General features: G+C 36.7%; 1 protein-coding gene across 2 annotated transcripts in view; it reads left to right on the forward strand.

The window, feature by feature from the left end:
• LOC139149652 (neutral alpha-glucosidase AB-like) overlaps positions 1-23401 on the forward strand; it is a 36863-nt gene extending 13462 nt beyond the window's left edge. Inside the window, exons 5-27 of one of the 2 annotated variants that reach the window (XM_070721498.1) lie at positions 632-703; positions 2577-2628; positions 3124-3292; positions 3527-3623; positions 4004-4105; positions 4425-4503; positions 4881-5054; positions 5670-5731; positions 6177-6254; positions 6785-6860; positions 7320-7446; positions 8251-8474; positions 10754-10850; positions 11205-11306; positions 11934-11992; positions 12351-12535; positions 15845-15909; positions 16573-16649; positions 16911-16985; positions 17682-17795; positions 18801-18910; positions 19802-19905; positions 20489-23401. In XM_070721498.1, coding sequence (XP_070577599.1) covers positions 632-703; positions 2577-2628; positions 3124-3292; positions 3527-3623; positions 4004-4105; positions 4425-4503; positions 4881-5054; positions 5670-5731; positions 6177-6254; positions 6785-6860; positions 7320-7446; positions 8251-8474; positions 10754-10850; positions 11205-11306; positions 11934-11992; positions 12351-12535; positions 15845-15909; positions 16573-16649; positions 16911-16985; positions 17682-17795; positions 18801-18910; positions 19802-19905; positions 20489-20595 — 2407 coding nt within the window. In that variant the 3' untranslated portion in view covers positions 20596-23401. The remainder of the gene's footprint in view (positions 1-631; positions 704-2576; positions 2629-3123; positions 3293-3526; positions 3624-4003; positions 4106-4424; positions 4504-4880; positions 5055-5669; positions 5732-6176; positions 6255-6784; positions 6861-7319; positions 7447-8250; positions 8475-10753; positions 10851-11204; positions 11307-11933; positions 11993-12350; positions 12536-15844; positions 15910-16572; positions 16650-16910; positions 16986-17681; positions 17796-18800; positions 18911-19801; positions 19906-20488) is intronic. The other variant, XM_070721499.1, reaches the window with a different exon arrangement.
• Positions 23402-24224: the final 823 nt, after the last annotated feature.

The following is a 24224-nucleotide window of genomic DNA, read 5'->3' on the forward strand; positions in this document are numbered from 1 at the left end:
CTTATCAATTATTGATGATTAAACTACCTGATGCATGAAGAAATGTCTGTTTGCAAACGGAAATGAAATATGTACAGGGTGATAAAATAACAGTTTACGATGCCATTCCATGGTCAGGATTGAGATATTAGGATATTTTCAAATAAATGTACAACAGTGTCTTGCTAGTGTACTGTCCTAGTGCACATTTTTGTGGTGCATTTTTATAGTCTAGACCATGGGAGCTAGTAGTATTGTAAAATGTCATTTAATCACCTAATGCATATGTGATGTGCAGAATTCCTACTCGCACAAACTTGATGCAATAAATGGTTAGATAAACTGCGGGAGGGGGGGTGGGTATTCATGACATGCTGTATCATTAAAACAACGTCAAAGTTTCCAAGATTCTTCACTTAGGCACCTGACACTAAATTTATCAAATATTCAATTAGGCTCAGTAATACACTATTGGATTGTAGAATATTGTAGAACCCTGCCATTGACTTTTTGCTGGAATGATATTGTTTCCGGCATTGTTGTCAGTATTTTAAGTTAAGTGATAAAAATGTTAAATAGTCCCATATATAATTTTGTGTCAACTACAGAATAAAAACTTCTTTGTATTGCTTTCTCGTTTTACCGTGGTCAGACTGATGACAAAAATTGGAAACGCGTTGAATTCGGCAGTGTCCTCCATTGTAAACACATTTATGCCTGGAAGGTGAGTGGAAAGCTGTAATTTAGGCTCTTCCACTCATAGCGGATGTGTCTATGTGTTGGGGGGGTCTGCCAAGTTAAGCAGGTAGCTATCTTGATGTAGAAACTTCATATAACAAATAAGCTTCATGAGTGATGGAGCTTTGTACAAACTCTAAAAGCATTTTTTGGTCCTGCTCAGTTTGTAAGACTGGTCATAGGAACTTTGAACTCTGACTGCAATACACTGCAGAAAGTCTAACATCTGAAGTTGGTGCAATTACACTTCAGCACAAAAATTCTGACACAAATGGTCGTGTACTTTATTTTTTGCTACGCCATGGCTGTTTCTACATCATTTCGCTACTTAAGCCTTTAAGCCTTGTGCCTGCAGGTGTGTTTGAACGTTGCTGAAAATTCTGAGAACTAGTCATCAATAAAATGGGTAATAGTGAACTTTAATGAACAGCTATCACTTATTTGTATTGATCAATTTATATGCATGTACCATGACCCACTGTCGTAGCAGTTTGCCGTAGTGTTTAATTTTTAATTTTCAATCGGCAATCTTGTTCTTTTATTCTACTGGATTGATACTGCAGCATTTGCAGTTTTGAAGGAGAACAGTCAAATGTGACAAGAAATACAGCAGATTCATTTTAGAGAAGATTAACCCTTTGAGCGCCAAAGTCAGTTTTTGTCGCCTTAAAAATGTACTTCAGTCAATTTTTTCAAATTTTTGCCAAATTTTTGATAAAAAACTGAGTAGCTGATGAAATGTGATGTCCATTTGGTTCAAAATTATCAAAGAAATTACAGAAAAATTCACAAAAATTGGTGAAATGTTGCACTGAAATTTTGGTGGGAAAAATTATGGCATTCAAAGGATTAACCCTTTCACCCAATTCAACTTTACCATTGTGAACAATAGGATTGGTTACAAACAATAGTGGTAAAAGGGTTAAGGCATTTCAGAGTTCAATGGAAAACACAAAGAATCAATTCTGCTTGTGTGTTTCGGCATTCAAAACTTTCCGATTTCAAATTTTATTCAACAAAGTTGTTTAGATAGTGGAAAAATTCTGAGAAGAACACTATAATATAGCTCACATTCAATACATGAATTCAATTATTATTGATATTCCAGATTAAAATAGCTTAACCCTGTAATCACTTGAAAATTAATTTTATTGATGGAAAAACATGATTTTACATGTAGGAAACTCAGTGAACATGTAGCGTCTCATGCTGTCAGAAAGCCAGTCGTCGGCAGACACATGCAGGCCCTGTAATACGAAAAGTAAATTTCATGATAGCAGATTGATTGGTGCCGAAACAGTTCACATATTTCACATTTGTATTCATCACTCTGTTACGCTCATTAATCAAATAAATTTGATATGCAGTGTCGGCGTTAGATCATAGTGAGATGGGCAAGCCACAGAACACAGATACAGGAGAATGTTGCTGGTTGTTCATTGCGCTCAAAAAATTGACACACATAGACACGTCTACAAGCTTGCAATGATAATACTCACTGCTTCAATTTGTCTTCTATTCGTGCTGCCATTTATGAATTATACAAAAAAAAACCCCTGCACTCGGTGAAGCATGTCTGCCATCCAATTATCTGGTGCTGGTCATACATAAATTGAAAGACAGTATTAATTATAATGGTACCTATTGCGCAGAGAATAGTAATATCAATGGATTACACACAATGAAATAAAATCTGCTTTCTCGTCATGGAATGTATAATTCTTGTCTTACATTTATCTGCACTTCAAGTCCGTGCTGGATATGTATATTGTAGGCAGATATTTTTTGTACATGAATTATGTGCTGGATATGATTTCTTGTAAGTGACAAGCACATATTTTCTGGTTCTAAAATGACAGAAACAACCCTCCAGTTGAGGAGAAGGAAGAAGAAGAAGCTGAAAATGAAGAGGTTAGTCTTGATATGATCCATGTTACTATAAAGTGTGTGCACTGTGCAACTGTGTAGTTTTACCATGCATCTTTTGGATTGATGAAGTTTTTTAAATCAATCTTTCATTTGCCAGATGGGTAGAGCTCTTGTTGCTTGAAAGAATGCATATGTGACAAATAATTTGCAAAAAGTTTTATGTAACTTAGGTTAAACAGTTGTGTCAGCACATTTCAAATTTTTCACGTTTTCATCTACCAGAGTTATTATCACATCTACAATAAAAAAAGGGTTAAGGAGATTTCATAGCTGACAATGAAGCATGATGAATGTCGCCTACAGCTTCTCTGATGCGGAAGAATTTGGCAAATTTGCCTGGAAAATCAAGTATTGCTCAGGTTGAGAATGGTAACTTCAGTCACGATGTATTGATCAGGTAGATTTCAATGTCATGTATTGATATCTGTGTCATGGCAAAGTAGATTTACTCAGAAGTGAATTTTTCCACATCTTCAGGAGGTTGAAGATGCTGGTGATGAAGAAGATGATGAAGATGATGAAGAGCGGTTGTTACAAGAAGAAATTAAGAAGAAGGAGGAAGAGAAAGCTGCTGCTGCTGCACCAGCAGAAGACCCAGATCTTTGGGAAGAAAAATTCAAAACCCACCACGACAGCAAACCAAATGGTATGTGCATCAACAAGGAAACACTCATTCTGAGAAAGGTCTACCCGCTGCAGCAGTTTTGTTTCATGAAAATGATAGTACAAAGAGCGACTGACATCTATTGTGTAAACTAGGTGATTTTTATCCAGCTTTATGAAGGTTTCTTCGGCTTTGGTGCTATTATAGTATGTTATGATAAAGTAGGTGATGCTCTGTTAATAATTTACGAGCTATTGTTATATTTTTGTCATCCAGGCCCAGAGTCAATATCGTTAGATTTCTCCTTCGTAAATTTTGACCATGTCTATGGCATCCCAGAGCATGCTGATACACTGGCTTTGAAGACAACTACGTGAGTATTATGAATATAATTGATTTAATTTAGTGTTTGAGAATTTTTATGGAAGTTTCCCAAGAAAGAGTTTGACTTTTTTGAAGGCAGTTGCCTCGGTTGAGCTTTTTTTACTGATGTCTATGCTATCATGTATGAAATGAGGTGATTTTTATGTTTGTGAATCTTTAGGGTACGGATCAAATTCACTATGTATGATAAGCATAGAATGTACCTGATAGTGTTCTATTAAAAATTCTGAATATTCGTACCATCAAACTTAAAGGAAAGTACTGGTTTGAAATTTTCCATTTGACTCTAAAACTACCAGAGAATTAGGCAAAAAAAAGGTGGTTTATTGCATAACATTAATAAAGTTTTGATTCCAATTGTTTATCCAGGAACACTGATCCGTACCGCTTGTACAACCTTGATGTATTTGAGTATGATCTACACAACCCAATGGCTTTGTATGGATCTGTTCCGTACATGCTGGCTCACAAGTAAGTGTTGTTCATCATTTGATGTCCATAAACAGGAAGGCTGGAAGCATATTTCTTGATGAATTTAGTCACCGGAACTTTACTGGAAGTTTCTGTGACCACAAAGAAATTATAAAGACATAACCCTATGATGGGCAGAATGAAAACCTCATTGATTCCTGTGAATTTCTTGAAAACCACTCAACCATGTTGATTTTCATCTCCAGAAAATGGAATAGACAGAAGTGAAATTTGCATTCAGCTGAAGTAATACAAGCAGTTTTGATCTGTGATAATGATAATGGTGTTCCAGTTTTGACATTGTTTATGTTTATTACAGTGCCAAGAGAACGATGGGTTTGTTTTGGATGAATGCAGCAGAGACATGGATTGACATCACTTCCAACACTGCAAGCAAGGTGAGTGATTGGCTCAATATGCAAAAAGTTAGTAAAAATCCTTGTCATAGATCAACAATCTTACAGACAAACTTGTGTTGTAAAGCACGATAATGTAAGACGGTGAAAGTTTAGCCAAATATATGGTTGTTTGAGATATATATTTTTAGCTTCAAGTTATGGTAAATAAATATGACAAACGAGGCAATAGGTGGTAACTATCCAGGGTCTGTTTGTATGTAAATATGTTTGTGTCTGTATCTGTTTTAGTGTGTGCTGCACCAGATCACCAAATGCAGGGAACTTTATCACTTTCCTTTTCATTCTACTGGTACCTGTGATCTGTTTACATGTGCAATAACCTGGTTTTCTATTTCATGCAATATTTTCCTCCACAGAACATGTTTAACAAGCTTATGGATTATGCTGCCGGTGGAGGAGATAGCCCACAAACAGACACACGCTGGATTTCAGAGAGCGGTATCATAGACACATTTGTATTGTTGGGGCCAACACCAAGCGATGTTTTCAAACAGTATGCAAGCTTGACAGGAACAACTGCTCTACCTCCAGTGAGTGCATTATATTTTTGTCGACAAGCTTACATACATTAACAGTCTTGGATCATAATATTTGACTGAATTCAGGCTTTCCTAGTCAGTGTTGAATTAGTCGAATCTCTGTCTTTCTCTTTCTTTTACATGTCTCTCTCACAATTACCTCTTTCTCAATCAACCTTTCTCATCTGCTAAAGGAAACACTATCGTGAAATAAACTTCCAGCATCAAGACTGTATGGCCTTTTGGTTATTTGAAATATGACTTAGATATTACAAACTTGTGTTATGTAAATTTTACACCCAAGTGTAACAGTTGCAGTAATGAAAGTTGAGAATGTTGAAAATTGTGAAAATTTCTCAAATACCGTTGTGCCAGATATTAGTGAATGGAAACAGGCTTCTTGAATGACCGATGGCATTTGAACCTTGTTTGGAGTGCTGTTTGAAGTATTGCCTGCATGATGATGTCATAGGTCACAAGAGGTCAGTTTGAGGTAGTTGCCTGCATAATATATCATAGCTAGGTCACTAGGGGTCAGAGTTCAAAAGGATAAATGTACTAGTATTGCAAAATCTGTATCAAAATTCTAACAAATGTTGATATTGCTCAATATTTTTCTGTTTCCAGCTTTTCTCCATTGCATATCACCAATGCAGATGGAATTACAATGATGAAACAGACGTCAAGACGTAAGTACTTCTGGCCAATAAATTTACTTTCCCACCTGTTGTCCTACTGATTGCTTCAAGGCTAAATCAAGTTAAAGTATCAGATTTGATAAATCTCCATCCCTAGATACTGTCAAAGTTCACCTGTTAGTGCTGGATGCTAACATTGTCAGATACTTGTAAATGAAATTGTACTAAGCTCTCAGGCAATGTTTTTTGATGACACTTCAAACACGTGGGCATGTAGTGTCTGATTTTGAGTGTCCCTAATGTTGAAACAGTAGTTGTATGTTTTCTTTGCAATTGGTTTTTATCCAACACAGAATTTTTAATATTGGGCATTACATGAATAAGTCACAAAATGACATTTGTTCCCAAAGCTTTGTTTTACACAATGAAAAGGTTAGTGAATTTTAGTTATTACAATAATAACTAATTTTGAATATTGATTATTTGTATATTTCAGTGTGGATTCCAAGTTTGATGAGTATGACATCCCCTATGATGTTCTCTGGCTTGATATTGAACACACCGAGGGCAAAAAGTAAGCGATGGCATTTTTCAAATTATTTTACACTTGATTAGCAATGCAGATCTTCGCTTATTCCATTATTTGTTGTAACAATTGAAAACATCTAAAATTCACATCAATTCCCATTTAAATCAGTTAATTTTTGTCCACTATTGAAAGATGATACATGTATTTACCAGCAAATCTTTGAGCAGTGCCCTTCTCTGACCCATGTAATGTATATCTCAAGTTGCCTTTAAAGTTCAGTCGACCATAACTTCTTATGTTTCGGAAATAAATTGTGTTAAAGAGTTGCTCCTGTTTCACTCAGTAATAGAAAAAATCCATTATATATATATATACACGCATACACATGTGCGTGCACACACACATATGTTTGTATATACTGGTATATATGTGTGTATGTGTGTGTGTATGTGTGTGTCAAGCAATTGATACTCCTGAAATTATAACATTCACTTATTTTCTCAGACATTGGAGGCGCAGTTCTCTGGTAACTTTATACAACATGAACAGTATCTTTTTTCCATCTTTGCACACAGATACATGACTTGGGACAAGACAAAGTTTCCCACTCCACTTGATATGCTGAATAATTTAGCGTCAAAGAGCAGGAAGGTGGGAAAGCTGTTATTTTTGCAATTTAAAAGTTGATGCAGGCCTTACTTTGCACTCATCGTACATGATCTTTCTTTACACTATGTGTTAAAAGTGAATTGTCTAAATTAGTCAATGTTTCGAAAGCTAGCCACTTTGTACTTAACTGCTGCATTTAGCATTTAATGTTTTGTCTCTAAAATATGTTTAACCAGCCTTTTTTTACTCTCAAAACCCAGAAAGTTGAATAATCACTTGCAAGTTGTGAAAATGGTCCGCACTGCTGAATAATATGAATTCTAATTATTTTTTTGCAACATTTGGTGTCCTGCACACTATACATTAACCACACATATACAAACTCTGGTGTGAAATCGTATTTGAGACCCCCAGGAAAACTGCAGGGAAATTGTGAGATTTTCAGTTTCTTTGGAGTGGTTTATTATAATTGTAGATGTTTTGTGTGTTGCGAATTGCCAGATGGTTACCATAATTGATCCACACATCAAAAAGGAAGATGGTTATCACATTTACAAAGAGGCCAAGGGTTTGGATTACTTTGTCAAGAACAAAGACGGCAATGATTACGAAGGATGGTGCTGGCCTGGTGAGTTCTTTAGCCCCATGTTCATTCCAGCAATTAGGGTTACCTGTATTGTGTATGACATGATTGCAGGGACTGCATGCTCCTTGAAAGTCCTCGAATTTTAAAGCCTCCTGAAAAGTTCTGGAAAAGGCCTGAAAAATGAAATTCAGTCGTGGAAAGGCCTTGAAAATTGATAATCCACCCACAATTTTCAAAAATGACATCATGATCAGCTGTGATGTCGTTAAAAATGTGTAACATGATGTATAAAAATTATAGATTTTCAAAATAATATCTGGAAAATGGTATTTTGGACCTTAACAAGTCCTTGAAAATTGACCAAAAACTCCTTTAGTTTAAAGTCCTGGAGTTTTGGTGACTTTAAGTTTGTCGACCCTGGATTAGAACAGTCCACTGGGATATGAAATGAAAAAGTTAGTGAGGCTCTTTTAATAACACATTGTAGTCCTGTTCTTTAAATGTATTTTACGAACTGCATGAATCTTTGGCCGCAATATGGTGCCTAAACATTACAACTTGAATAGATATTCTGCAGAACATTATGTTTGGACCCCTATAATCTTTATCTCCTATCTGGAACTTAATGTTTCTGTATTCTACATAGTTAAAAGCGAAAATACTTTTAGCTGCAGATGAAGTCTCATGGCATTGTTTTATGACATACTTGTGAGACATGTGTATGGATACAAGTGGATGGAATGGCTAGAGAGCTGATGAAAAAATCATCAGTACATGTAACAAGGCATGATGATTCCAGTCTCTACTCTTCCCATTTTCTATCATAATCATTCCAATTTTTTCAAGGTACGTCTGCTTGGCTGGACTTTCTCAACCCTGCCATCCGTGACTGGTGGGCCAGTAAGCTCTCCCTGGATCAATACGAGGGTTCAACTTTGACCCTGTTCACCTGGAATGACATGAACGAACCGTCCGTGTTCAATGGACCAGAGGTCACCATGCACAAGGACGCCAAACATTTTGGTGGCTGGGAGCATAGGGATATTCACAACATCTATGGAATGTATCAGGTACAGCTCAAATTACTCCGTGGTTCTGACTTTCTTACTCTGAGGTCGAAATATCAAACAACCCATAGTACTTTTGTAATTTCCGAAACAATACTGGATAATGTGAAAGCTCCCATCACACTGATACTGAATCATTTCATTTCATCAAATACTACTTCTTGGACGGTCAGTCATTGAACTCTGTCGTTTCATGTTTTTTGAATACTTTGTTCAAAGAAACGAAGTAAAATTTCAGAGAGGTTGTGTGACTGCAGCCATATACCAGGGTATATAACAGTGTAGAAATGATGTAATTTTCTCCAAAGTGTTAGTTGCTATACTGTGATGATGATTGAACTTCACGGTCTGTGCTGATTCCAAGCAGGATAAGTGATTGTACTCTGAAGTTCTGAACAGTTTACATAACTCATACAGGCAACCCTAACCCATACAAATGTCCTAGGAAAAAGTCATGTAGCCACTCGTACATATATTCTGTTGTCCTCATAAATGTAATTGTGCGGTCTGGTTAAATAATCTGAACCCAAAATATTGCTTGATTAGGGAGATGCAGATGATTTATAACATTGTAATCAAATTGTCGGTGAGATTTAGACCCACAACGTACTCAACAGAACCAGAGAGACGCTCTTAAGATATGACAAAGTCACTGGCTGGTTTTTTAGCTCCGCTGTCAGCGACACGGAGCTTATCAAATAGGTTGATTTTCCGTCGTCGTCTGTCGTCGTCCGTCGTCGTCGTCCGTCGTCGTCCGTCAACAATTGCCTTCTCCTCTGAAACTGCAAGTCCAATTGCTTTGAAATTTTATATGCAGTTCACTTGGGGTGACCTCACTTAAGTTTGTACAAATTGTGGTGAAATTTGCATATTTGTATTTTTGGGGCAATTTTTGGTGTTTTTGGTAAAAAAATCTTCTTCTCTGAAACCACTCGTCCGATTGCTTTGAAATTTGATGTACAGTTTACTTAGGGTGACTTCAGTCAGATTTGTTCAAATCGTGATGAAATTTGCATATTTGTATTTTTAAGGCAATTTTGTCATTTTTGGTAAAAAAATATTTAAAAATCTTCTTCTTCAAAACTACCAGTCGGATAGCTTTGATATTTGGTACATATGTCTCTGGGGATGATTTATTTCAGATTTGTTCAAATTGTGCAGAAATATGCAAATTTGCATTTTTGAGGTAATTTTTGCCATTTTTGGTCAAAAAATGTGTATTTCCAAAACTACTCATCTGATAGCTTTGAAATTTGGTATACAGGTTCCCATCGATAAACTCAATGATATTTATTGAAATTATGATGAAATCTGCAATTTTGTATTTTTGGGGCAATTTTTTCCATTTTGGTCAAAAAATGTGTATTTCCAAAACTACTCATCTGATAGCTTTGCAATTTGGTATACAGGTTCCTACAGATCACCTTAATGATAATTGTTGAAATTATGATGAAATCTGCAATTTTGTAATTTTGGGGCAATTTTTGCCATTTTTGGTCAAAAAATGTGTTTCTCAAAAAGTACTGGTCTGATAGCTTTGAAATTTGGTATACAGGTTTCTACAGATGAGCCAAGTAATATATATTGAATTTCTGATGAAATCTGTAATTTTGTATTTTTGGGGCAACTTTTGCCATTTTTGGTCAAAAAATGTGTATTTCCAAAACTACTAATCTGATAGTTTTGAAATTTGGTATACAGGTTTCTATAGATGAACTAAATGATATTTATTGAAATAATGATGAAATCTGCAATTTTAAATTTTTGGGGTAATTTTTCCCATTTTTGGTCAAAAAATGTGTTTCTCAAAAAGTACTGGTCTAACAGCTTTGAAATTTGGAATACAGGTTTCTATAGATGAACTAAATTTGATCTTTTGAAATTATGATGAAATCTGCAATCTTTATTTTTGGGGGCAATTGTTGCCATTTTTTGTCAGAAAATTTTGTTCTCAAAAAACTACTCATCAGATAGCTTTGGTTGACATGTTCTTAGAGATGATTCGATGTGATATATTCAAAGTATGATGAAATCTTAAATCGTGTATTTTTGCAGCTTATTTTAGCCACTTTTTTCTGGCCATAGCATTGAGCTATCAAAGATTTCCACCTTCTCCATCAACATGTGTCAAAAATAGTTATTCTCTACATAAACACAGCGGAGCTATATCGGCCGCTAGGTCGCTTGTGTAAAAGTTTGGAATTCAGATGCATACTTTCTGTTTGTCACAAAGGATTAATCCTATATCACTCTCAAACGTGTGACTTTTGATATGATTGCAGCAAATGGCCACCGGTGAAGGACAAATCAAAAGAAGTGGAGGAAAAGCCAGACCTTTCGTCTTGTCAAGGGCATTTTTCGCTGGCTCACAAAGATATGGTAACCCATCATTTCTCTGAAACCTTTTCCAACTTCTGCAAATTTTATTCATTCCTGTTTCACCTCACTCAAAATTTGATTTTGCGTGAAAAGTCTTCATGATGTATTCATAAAGAGAATAAAATGGATTAAATCAAAGTTTAGCTTGTTGATAGTCTGGCATAATGCAGTGTCATCTTCATCTTTGCATTTTGTTCTATTTATCACTGAGATCATGAATGTCTTTGAGAATATCACTTCCTCATTGTAAAATTGTTGACAGTCTTCTTGTCCATTCTGATCAGAGCAATACGACAAAATACAACCTTGTAACTACATTTATGGAATTGGTGGTTGTTTTTCGAACTCTCACAGGTGCAATTTGGACAGGTGACAACACTGCTGAATGGTCACATTTGAAAATGTCATTGCCAATGTTGATGTCCATCGGATTAGCCGGTATCACATTCATTGGTGGTAGGTACTGACTTCTCTTGTATTGGTCTCATTCATGTACTCAAGATTTTACACCAGTCTCTTAGGGATGCCACGATGTTCTAGAGCTCTGCTTTATGGTGTAATGACTGATCAGTTGTACAGTATTGCACGTCCAGTTGATTTGTGGTTTCAACAGCCCGGCATGAAAGTATTACTGAAAAATATGCCATAAATTCTCCTCTGCACATGTACTGGTCATATTCCTTCATGTTTTTATGATCTTTTGTGGACAAAATTCCATAAATTTCTGTTTCTTTTTTTCAACTGGGCATATCTCCGGAAATCTTGACGCAGTCAACAGTCCTTTATGAGGATCAGTTCAGGGCCGATTCATTGACTTGTTTTGAAATTCTTCATCTACCAAGTCACAGCAGTGTCATTAGAATGTGCCATCGCGTAAAAATATCCAGTGCTTGATGTAATCGTTTTACTATTCTGTAATCAATAACCTATCGACTTGTTTTGAAATTCTATATCTTCCCAGTCATGGCCTTGTAATCAGAAGCTAGGCACATCTTCTGCCATTGTGTTCTAAATATTTTGCGTGTGATGTAATGTTTTTCTTCCTTTAATCAATCTCTCAATTTCTTTGCCGTGTTTTTGCAGCTGATGTTGGTGGGTTCTTCAGGAATCCTGACTCAGAATTGCTGACCAGATGGTATCAGGTATCAATTAACATACATTTACATTGTTCATAAGACGGGCACAGTTTATGTTCTCATCATAATTTGCCAATCCAGCTTTTTTCTGTCCGAGAAAAATAAGAGAGACTATTTTGATCTGTTCATTTTGAAAAAAATAACGTATTCTTTCCCCCGCATACCATGAGGCCGCTTTTAATGATACCTACATGTATATGTATTAGGTTGGTCTGTGCCTATTCATTTTGATGTCATGAAGTCAGAAATAGCGTTGTCGATGCATATGTAATTCAAATCACAGAAAGAGATAAAATAATGCAGCCAATCTTTATTCGGTTATGTAGAAGTGTTGACCAGCTACACTTTCACCTTGACCTTGCAGGCTGGGGCATATCAACCCTTTTTCCGTGCCCACGCTCACCTGGACACAAAGAGGCGGGAACCGTGGTTACTGCCGGAGGAGAACATGCTGGTTGTGAGAGAAGCTATAAGACAGCGGTATGCGTATCTGCCTTTCTGGTACACACAGTTCTACAAGTCTTCTCTCGATGGGAAACCAATTATGAGGTATAAGGCAATGCCCTCAGATCTTTCTGTTACCTGATCAAGTATTTTTGTATGCGAGTGTAATTGGTACATTTGTATAGTTTGCAGGTTGCAATGTTCTTAATTTTCTGGCAGCCACAGGCAAATTTGCTGAAAGCATGCATGTACATGTTATTGACTGGCATTCTTGTCCAGCTTTCAATCCTAGATTAGGTCAGTGCATGACCCTGGCATTGTGCTCAGGAAAATAACAATACAGAACACGACAAAACAAATAAAAAATATGTAGACAAATAAAGGAAAAAGAATTGGAATACACAAAGAAAAAGTATGTGAATGCATTCACTAAAACAAAAAAAATACTTAGTCAAAATGATTTGGCACTATGCAAATAAGCACAGGTCAGGGGCAGAATAGTAGCCTTGAATAATGTTAACCCCACATTCAGAATGATGAAATATGCAACAAGCTACATAAATTTGACTGTACTACACTACCCAGGTGTACTACTGTGTTTTTTATGGACAGAAGTTACCCATACACACTACCAATTAAAACAAAAATTATCATGATAGCATATAGTGTCTTTATTAAAGTCAAAATATTGAGATACAACTATACTTGGTATCAAAGCAAACTGTCAAAACTCTTGACTTCATTGAAGCTGTGTTCTCAGTGGTTTTTTCCCCTGCTGGAATGGAGGGACAGTTATTACTACTGTTGCTGCTGGTTACATCTATCAGTGTTGCAGCCAGGACACACCCTTACGTCAATGTCCTCAAAGTGGTCCCCCTTGTCCCACATTCTCGTGTACTGTGGGCCACCTTGGGTGCACTCATGATTCAACTGTGTTTTGTGTAGTCCAAAAGCAATATCTGTTACTGACAATTACCCTTGTTTTGCATGATTATTTTGAGGCTTATATTTACATGCTTTTGGAGCTATGATTAAAAGTAACTAGAACACTGCACTTAGTATCATAACTTGCCTGTAGTCTAAATGAGCCCAGGGTCTGAGCTCTGATTAGCGGCAGATACGGTATACTTGCCTGAAATTCAAGCACAGGTGCACGGTCTCGATAAACTGTACCTTTTTTGTGTGAAACTAATTTGTTACAAAATTTATAAAATTTGATTGGCAGCTGCCGCATGTAGTCCCCAAAATGTACAAAATGTCCCCCAAAATAAATACACTGTGTCCCCTGAGAGCTGCCCCTGATTCAAAATTCCTGACTGCAACACTGCATCCATCAATCTGATTATATAATACATGCTGACGGCATATTTTCTGCTATCGTGAAATTAATAATGTTATGTTTTGCTATCTTTCTGTAAATTCTTGTCTTAGACTTGGAATGAAGAGACCCCAAATCTTACGCAGTGGTCTGTGAAATTTCACTCATCTAGTTTCTTAATATTGCCAGGAGCAAACAGATGTCAAATACTGTACATTGCGCAAAGTGGTGTTAGTTTCAGGATGAGCCGTCACTTTTCAGCTTGCACACATCACAAACAATAATTGTGTCAGTTGTTGTGTCAGGGTGACACACTTCTTCCCTGACTCTTCGACCTCAGGCAGAGTTGTACGGCAGATGTTCTGGTGTCTCTCGGCGAGATGTAAAAACCATTGAGACGTTAATCGTGTGTTGATTTGCCGGCATGGTCTTTCTACTGGAAATCTGTGCACATTGCAAGGACTGAATTGAAATTCCTAAAACAGACTTTGCCATTATGTCTCTTTCAAGAATTCCAAGACAGATTTGGAGTCAGTGTCCAAGTATCTGTTCTATGGACTCTCAAGGCCACCAATGTTACATGTCCAGTTGTTATTCTTGCAGGACCACAAACAAACATGTACAATGTATCTGGTTACATGTACTCGGTCGCAACGAAGTTTCTCTGTTGAAAACAATGTGGATGATCAATACGTGTCTCATTATATTGACCATAGGTATCAGTGATAATTTGTTGATGGTGTATCAGACTGTATTGTCATCATTTCACTGAAAGTGACAAGGAATAATTTTCATCTTGACAACTTTTGGATTTAAAAATGATCAAATTAGATGTTTAACATAAAAATTTCAGTTTTTATGAAATTATGCAAAAAAGCACATAAAAGATTTAACAGAGGGATTTAAGTACATAAATGTGTTGTTTGATGATGAAAATTGCTTTTTTTTATTGGATATTTGTCTATCATGGAAATCAAGTATAAGATTATCATTTGCACAGAAACTGAGAGTGAAAACTATGGAAGAGCGGCATGTAATAGTCGCGCCAGCGGCTTACTGACTACGCATGCGCTTATTCATAATATACTATGCGAGTAACCGGAAGTGTACCCTTCTTTCATGGGCGCCGCCATGTTTTTTTTTTTGAGTACTCGTAAATAAACAAAAAACGAAACAAATTACTGTTATATAACATGCCTTTTATAAAATATACCTCTTTTATTAGCCAGTAAATGTTATTATGCACCTTGTCGCTGATACAAAATATCGTTAATATAGATAAGGGGAGAAAACTCGTGCATATGAACGGGGGCATACGCAAAGAATGCTGGGATTGAATTATAGAAGAGCGCCCCCTGTGTCAATAATTAGATTCAAAAATTGCCAGTTTTTAGACGGAACGCTATAGTTTTCAGCTTGCAAGTGGAAGGTGGGCAGTGTGGTTACCATTGCAATGATAATGATTGCATAATACGTCTCTTGTTTATCGCAATAGGCTGTTATCATTGTAAAAATTGCCAATTTTTGTCCAAAATTTTTACACGCATTTTTGTCCAAAATTTTTACACGCTACAGAAAATCTATACCTGCCCTGCTGCAGGGTTTGACGTCGTGTACGTACATGAACTGCTTTCATCAGAGGGAAACTGGGCATAGTTGTCATATAAACGTTTATGAAGTAACAATTACAGTTTATCATGAATCAATACAAATAACATTGCCAATCTTTAATAACCCCTGGCGCGACACCAAGGGCTGAGCCCTATATAATATTAGAAACACTATAGCCCAAACAAGGAACTATGTATCCTTGAGGGAGGAGGCCATTTGCCCTCCTGACATTGGACAAATGGTCACCTACTGTCGGGCACATAGTCCCATGTTTGGGCTACAATATCTTACATGTGGTATGACTAGAGGTGAAGTAGGCAGATCTGGGGCAAGATTTTGCAATACGTCATACACGTACATAAAAAATTGAAACCAAGGAAAGTGTATAACAGTGATAGTATACATAAAGGCCAGTAGTTTACCACTTTACTCAACACAAAGTAGCTTCAGTGTTTAACAAATGTTTCAAATTTATCACTTTGCAGGCCTTTATGGGTAGATTTTCCTGATGATACAGAAACCTTTGCTATGGAAAACCAGTATCTCATTGGTGAGTATCCAAATGTACCGGTAACTTAGTCAATTAATCACTCTATAAAAATCAATTTCAAATGACAAAGCTTTATGTGTGGTCTTGTAATATATTGTGTTTATCATTGAAAGTCCTTTGCTGCTGTGGATTCTGTCAGTCGTGATTGAAGAGATTGTAATAAGCCAGGCGTACTGTAATTCTCCTGCATCATTAGTTCTCTGGCATCATTACATCATTCTGACATTTTTGAACATCTTGTAATTCAAGAAAAATGAGCAGTAGGTGTCTCTGCTGGTGTCTTGTTTCTGGAATAAACTGTTCCAGGTGTCATCATTCCTCAGATGTTTGCCAACGCCCTCGTGGCTAGAATCTAGCTGGTCCTGTGGTTTGCAAAAGCCACAAAACCACTGGCTTGATTCTAGACTGGCATCCCACAATGATGTCACATGACGGCCGCACTCACTTGTACTTGCAGGTTACTTTGACTACTAAGGTCTGTGTTATATTGGTGTGATGTGCGCCAAACATGTCTCAGTGATAGCCATTTTGAAAAGCCATTGTGTGAAGCAGAAGTGTGTTGAGAGACAGGGAAGCTTCCCTGCACTGTATTGCGTGATATTTTGTTATTATTATTGTTTACTATGTTCTTATTTACATCATACGTTATGACCATCTTTTCAGGTGATGCGTTGCTGGTGCATCCAATTTCGGATCCAGGAACCTATTCAGCAAAAGTGTATTTTCCAGGAGAAAATCAGGTAAAGAGTTGTTGGCTTGTACAGACACCAAGAAATCTCAACTTTGCATTTTCTTACAAGTATTGTCTTTTAATTCATACATCTAGTTTAGTGTTGCAGTTACAAAGCCTTATTTTTTCAACAGTCCATACAGACAAAGTCTATACAGACAAAATTCAATATTTTTATGTGAATGAAGAGCCTGAAATGAAACAATTGTAATGCCCCACAGTGACATCCTATGTGTGTTGTTTACCAAATTGTCTTCATTTTCATTCCCAGCCATGGTATGATGTGATGAACTGTATGATTTACACTGGTAAACGCTACACCGGTGTCAGTGCCCCTCTCTCCAAGGTAAAGTCGTAAACAGTTTCAAAGTATGTCATTGCTGTGACCCTGAAATATTTCAAAGTAATGGGGCCCCCTTATTGGCAGGTTGAGTCGTGTCCCAGCTGAAGATAAACTTTATGCAACTTGGCTCACTACAAGTGATATTTATTTCAGATAGATAGAGTTATGAACTTGCACAAATTTCTAAAAATAATTTTACATCTATGTCAAAGTTTGAACCATTTGTGCACCTCAAAGGGGAAGACCAGCAAGTTACAAAAGCTAGTTCTGACATCCTTCATTGGCTGCAGTTGACCTCAAAGTTGACCTATCACCCAATAATGGCATGTACAGCACGTCACTTATGCAGACATCAAGCTGAAAAGTAATCATCCGCACCAGCCCTCTCAGTGGGTTGGATGACGGGGCAGTCATTTTGTCAACCTTGCCCTCCCTCCCCCCTCCAGCTCCTCCCCATATCACTGTCAAAATTTAATCTCTGATATCTGCCATGATGCTACAATAGAGTTTCCTCCTCAGCAAAGTTATGTGCAGTGGTTATGAATCGCAGTCGGATTTACTGTAACAGATATCTTTTATAATTTAAAGAGAACTGCTGACAAATGACATGCAAGTTGAACTACATCTTATGTCTGTAAAGCCTGCCTGTAGTTTCTGATGCTCTGTGCTTAAACGTTTCCCTGTTACATCTTATCACAGATTCCAGTGTTCCAACGTGGAGGCACCATAGTTCCTCGAAAGGAACGTGTCCGACGTAGCTCATCATTGATGCAGGACGACCCATACACACTTGTTGTCGCTGTTGGCAAAGATGTAAGTATCCCTAGGCAATTACAAACATGTAAGTGTCCCTAGGCGCCTGTAAAAATGTATCCCCAGGCACCTGTAAAAACATGAAGTATCCCTAGGAATGTGCTAAACAGCTCATGAAGGCAACAGCAGCCAGTGTTTTCCAAGTCACCATTGAAAAGCCTAGGGATGAGTAACAGTAATGAGTTTTTCAAGTAGAGGTAGTAAAGTCACTGTTTATGTGCTTTATTACATGGATATACAATAACACAGTTGACAAGGATTTGAGGATTTGTCTGTGTGTTCTTTTTTTGTTATTCATACACATTTACAGACTGTATCATTTCATAGTACAAATTCAATTTAATATTGATTATAAAAGGACATTTTTGTGTGTGTGTGCTTTCCAATCCTACATACATTAGCAAAGTCCGGAGTTATGAAATGACTGTGTCAAATATCACTTTATTGAGGAGACTTTTAATAATCAGAGAATATTACCAAACTTACACATATATTTATGCTTCTTTCTCATTAAGGTAGAATGTACCTCGGGGACAGATATTCTGACTCTCAAACTTTTACAATTCTTTTCTGATATACCACTTGTAGGGTTTCATTTTAAAGGTGTTGGTGTAAGAAAACTTTTCACCATCTTAGTTTTTCGAAATTTGAAAATGTTATTTTTCTTCATAGATTAACACAGGGATGGCAGCCATTTTGAATTTTAAATATCGATAAATCTTGGGTTATTTGTTTCTCTAGTACCAAAATTTGCACCGTGACCCCCGACTTTTATTCTTGATTTTGAAAGAGAGTGGTTGATAGATTCCTTAAGGAAAGTTTGAGCAAAAGTTTAACTCTTTCACTGTCGAGGTGCGTACTACCTTAAGCAGTCTTCCCATTTTCCAAAATTTATTGTCTCATTAATGTTTCATCATGTGTGGATAACTACTTAGAAATGTTATCAGATGTGAGCCAGACAAGGTGATATTTCCTTCTCTTATTAATGATGTCATTACCCTACAGGGTAATGCCCGTGGTGATCTCTACATGGACGATGGACACAGTTTTGATTACAAAGAAGGAAAATATTTACTCGTGGAATTTGAGTATTCACAAAACAAACTTGTATCTAGGTAAGTGATACCTAATATCTCCTTTCTGAAAAATTGTAATGGAAAGATAATTATTTATATGGTATTTATTTAAATTACTCTTTTGAATGTGTCATACACTATTCAATTTTAAGACATTACACTTATCTGTTGCAATACAGCAATATTGAATTTTTGAATGGTAGCTTATGCTGGCAGCTATAGCATGTTGAATTACTGAGTATGCAGTTTCTGTGTTCCATGAATCAAGGTGCTCTTCATGCTGTTTGAAAACCTGTACAATCAGTAATTTTTAGTTCGAAATGGTTTGAATTTCGGTGGTACGTTCAGACATTGCCATGGATATTAATGTTGAGTGTGGGCTGTGAGGCTTGACCTGGCAGCTTCAGAGAGTTTGAAATACTTAAAAATTATAAACGCCTCTGTATTGCTTTGATCCATACAAATGTCAAAATTCACCCCGTTGAACACTAATGGTGTCCTGTGTATTAAAATTTAAAAAGTCACTTTTTTAAGGATTTTTCAAAGTCTGTTGTAACCATAGACATCCACTTGAATGGTGTGACACAGTGCCATACTAATATCACCACACAGTCAACACATCGTAAAACCGCATTTTGCAATATATTTTTCTTGTATTTTGTTAGTGTATGGAAGCTATGTGTCCAGAATGTGTTTACTGAAAGTTAGGCACTCATAAACAGCGCAGCAATGTTATAATTAGAATCAGGGACATTAAATACTGCAATAAAATGGTTTGGGGTCAGTGAGGCCTCCAAATGCTGCATTATATTCACCTCACATTGTGTTGTTTCTTTTGCTGCACAGCAGCTGTATTTCTCAGTACATGTTTTCAAACGTTGCATCTGCTTGTGTAAATTGTATGATTTTCTGGATTTTTTTTGCATATAGGCCTGTAGATTACAACCACACATTCACCACCAAATCCTGGCTTGAAAAAGTTATCATAATGGGTGTACAGTCCCAGGTTGTCAATGCTGAAATACAATACGACGGTAAGCTGTAGTTTTTTATGTGTCCAATATGAAATGGCTTTTAGTTCGGGCCTGTTCATTGGTGATAAGGACATCACCCACAATCTAATTACAGAAGTGTTCCACAGAGGTGTTCCGTGTAGCGTAAATCACTACAAACAGAGTATCACACACAGTCAAGTACTGTCAGAACTTCAGTGATCTGTCATGCTTTTGCCCCAGAATCTCTTTTATGTTTGAAATCTAAATAAATTTGCATAATCTATAGCCCATTGATCCATTGCAGCTGATTTTGACCTTTCACTTTCATATTCAAATTGATTATTTTTTATTGGCGTAATTTCTCAACACACTTGTGGTGTCATTGACTGTTAGTTTTGACCCGTTGCAACATTTCAAAACAGCTCATAAAACCAACAGTGCACCAGCGGTCATATTTTAAAAGTAATGTTCTGCATGTATTCACATTATTTGCTGGTACATTTTATATTCGAAACCACTTAAAATATTCATATGAACATATGCACTGTCTATTTGAAAAAAAATGTATGCATGCAAGTGGATTTCGAGAAGAAACCTTGTCTATCCTTCCATTATTTTTCAGGTTCCTCTGTAAACCTTGGCGTGACCACTGATCCTAAGACACAGTCTACAGTTATTCGGAAACCGGGTGTAAACATGTCGAAAGAATGGACAATAAACCTGAGATAGATATGAAAAATATTTGCAAATTTATAAAAGGCAGAATGAAAAAAAAAATTTCAAAAAATTTTGGAAAGGAAGAGATATTGGAGAGATATTGGTAGGGGGGGGGGGTAGTATCAGATTGTTTCTAGGCAACGAATGAACATTTTTCAGTGATGTTTGGGACCATTGGAACGTCCTGTGTGATATTGTGTTGGCAAGGGTTGTTTTTCCTTCAAATGTTTACAAGGAAACAACATCCAGGTGAACTACTTCATGAAATAATGGTTTCATTCATGTGAGTAATCCATACCTGTTACCGGTATGTTTGCTGTGAATTTACCAATAGGAGGTAACTGAAAAAAAAATGAAGAAATTCATTGTTCAATCTGTCCAAAATCAAATTGAATTTTCATTAAAAAAAAATTGGTGTTTCTGTTGTTTGTAAAATGTTTACATTCCAAAGGGAAGTCAAATAAAGCCAGAGAGTCAACCAGGGAGTCAATATGAGGAAAACTTTTAAATCATGAAAAAAAACCCATGAAAATCTATCAAATAGTGTCAACACTTTAATTTGCCACTTTTTTTACAACTAACTAGCCCCTTGCTTTTTGCTTGTGGAAGAGGACGCCAAAAAAACAACATTGTATACAACGTTATTGCTATTAAAGATGAAGACGTCCATTTGAGACAAATTGAACAGCTGCACTCAATGAAGATTTGCACTGTTGTTGAAGTTGTTTATCTATATCTGCTATATGATGTATTTTCCGCTCAAGAAATAGCTTGTCCTTGCTCCAGCTGTTTGAGAGTTTCATTTTTGATCCAAAATCTGAGTTGAAATAGAGTAGATGTTGATGTGTGTGGATGATGAGTTGAAAATGACATTTCATCTTCCTTGTTCAAATTCTTTTCAAAGATAAGACAGCTGTCTTGCCTATGTCAATTTCTGTTAGCTTCAATAGGGTGATATTGCTTGATGCCAGATGTGCATGCTTTCTGTTTTGATGAGAGCATTTCAATTTTTCAACACTGATTTCTGGTGCTGAGGTACCCTTTGGTCTGATCAAACACACACTTTTCTTTTTCCAATTCAAGAATTTTCAGCATTTTCACATTGTTTGCTCTCCACTTTGTACAGTGTAAAGTCGGCATAAAAATTACTATCTTGTTGAAATGTGTGCGATCATAACCCTTTTATAACCGTAGTTTGACCCCATCCTCTTGTTGCCAATGATGAAATCGGATAGGTCTACATAAAGCAATGGGGGGTGATAAGGTCATACAGCAAGAAATTTCATACAGGCTTGGAAGGGACCAAGGCAGCTACTTGAATTTTTACATCATTTGCTAGCAAGTCATGAACGAATAAACGATATGTTGAGAAATCTCCAAAGCCATTGTGGAAAATATTCACCGTGAGGGTTTACATTCGTGTTTTCTTAGATGATTGACACCTTGAAACTCATATTTTCTGTCATGTTGTATTTTACATATAGCATCTGTGTGTAAGGACTATGCTTTTCTGAAAATAAACAAATCATTCAGTGTTACTTCAAATATTGAAAAGCTCAAGAGTAAAGGTAAACCAATTTACACCTGTCTGGTCAAATTTCATACTGTCATTTTTGGAAAATTTTCTGTGATACTATTACACATGGCATTACTCAGAGGATTTGATTTTACAGTAATCATTAAGAGGTGGAATTTACGATAGTTTTAAATTTTTCACCTCGCTTCAATCCATTAAAGCCAAGGGGAGAAAGCGTATCCACGTTTCCTGCTAACTCCAACAAAGCTTCAGTTCATAAATATAGAGATGTTTGTTTTTTCACAGTGGTGTGGCAAGTAAATGCCTGTCTGCCTGCCCAGCAGGGCAAATAGTTGACAAGGCAGGTGAAATTTTGCAGTTACCAAGCTGATGGACAGGTGGAAATCATTTCTGATTTTTTTGGTTTGAATTAAATGAGAGACGAAGCGTACAAGCTTTTAAACAGTATGTGAGACATAATTATCAGGGCTGGTGCTATTTTGCTCGGGCAGACAGCTTTTTGAAATGACCTGCCCGGATGTCTACTTGTTGCTTTCCACAGATACCGTACACATTGCATACTCATCAGTTACCCAGCTGTAAAAAGCTGACTGATATAATGTCGTGTAAATTTGATTTTATAGTGGACCAATTTTAGTATCGTGCACCATGTTGTCCAAAGTTTTAAAAAATTTTTCATCATTAGTGCACTCTTCATACCATAGATTGTTAAAAAATCCTTGTAGTATACAACAGTTATTCATTGACTGACAGTGTGTGGACAGTTCAAGAATTTTCACAGGGCATTCTCACGTTGTATGAGTTGTAGGTATGTCAAAATAATGTTCTCCGTTCACTTCACTTAACCTCGTGAATAGTACGATCTTCCCGGTGCCTGAGGACAAAATTAATTAAAGAGTACGCACAGAGCAGATATGAAGTTTGATAGCAACCCGACCCACACCAAGAGATTCTTCATCAGGACTATTTTTTTTGGTCTGTAATTTGATGCAACACTCAAAATTATTTCAAACGGCTTGTGCATGGTAAGTGACTGATGCACAGGTAGTGAGCAGTTTTATTTGCCAGGGATATAATGTCAATACTGTTCTTTGCATTGACTGTCAAATACACCACACTGTTGTACTTGTTAGAAATTTATAGAAGTACAGTAATATTCATTTTGTCAACAAGATTGTCTTATGGGTTCCACAACATCCGTTGTAATATGCAGTAAAATTGTTTGAATTGTCAAGAGACTTTTTGGGGGAAAAAAGCAATAAATTTATCAAAAAAATTGTATTATTGTCTTTGCTGTGTGTCATTTTGCTTTTCTCGATGAAATCTGAACAATTTCCAAGATGTGACATCATGGTGGTACGGCAGCCATCCCAGAGGAGTCTTTTGCCAATCTTGTATTTGAATGTTGGTAACACAATTAAGTTGTGCTGTTCCAGCTCACTATTCTGGTAATACCATGTAATCAGCCAAGTTCTTGTTCAAGTGAAGTGGTATATAAGAGAATATTAATAAATGATGGTGGCTTTCACGTATAAATGCTTAAGTTTTACACAGATTGAAAGTCTGTAATTTGCCGGTGCCCGCTGTTCCGGAGACAATTTACTGCTGATGTGCAGTATGCTCAGGTTATATCTGATTGGTCGATCGTCACTATTCAGAGCAGCTTAGGGAGTCTATTTGTATTCTTCAATTATGAGGTCAAGATTCAACCACCCAATTGGATAACAGCTTCCGAGATGCTGCACATCAGCCCATTATTAGTCCCCACGAACACCGTCCGGGGGGACTTATAGGTTTGGTCATGTCCGTGCGTGCGTCCGTGCGTGCGTGTGTGCGTGCGTCCGTCCGTTCACACAGATATCTCAGAGATACAACAAGCGATTTCATTCAAACTTGGTACAAGGATTACTTCATATGTCATACAGATGCACGTCGATTTGTTTTGGGATACGATCCAATATGGCCGCCAGGCGGCCATTTTATTACAATTTTTTCATGTACAGAGCCATAACTCAGACATGTTTCAACCAATTTTATTCAAAGTTGGTACAAGGACATTGACCAATGTCATAGATATGCACGTCAATTTTTTTTGTGATACAAT

Source organism: Ptychodera flava, chromosome 14 (assembly GCF_041260155.1).
Source record: "Ptychodera flava strain L36383 chromosome 14, AS_Pfla_20210202, whole genome shotgun sequence".
NCBI classification, from domain to species: Eukaryota; Metazoa; Hemichordata; class Enteropneusta; family Ptychoderidae; genus Ptychodera; species Ptychodera flava.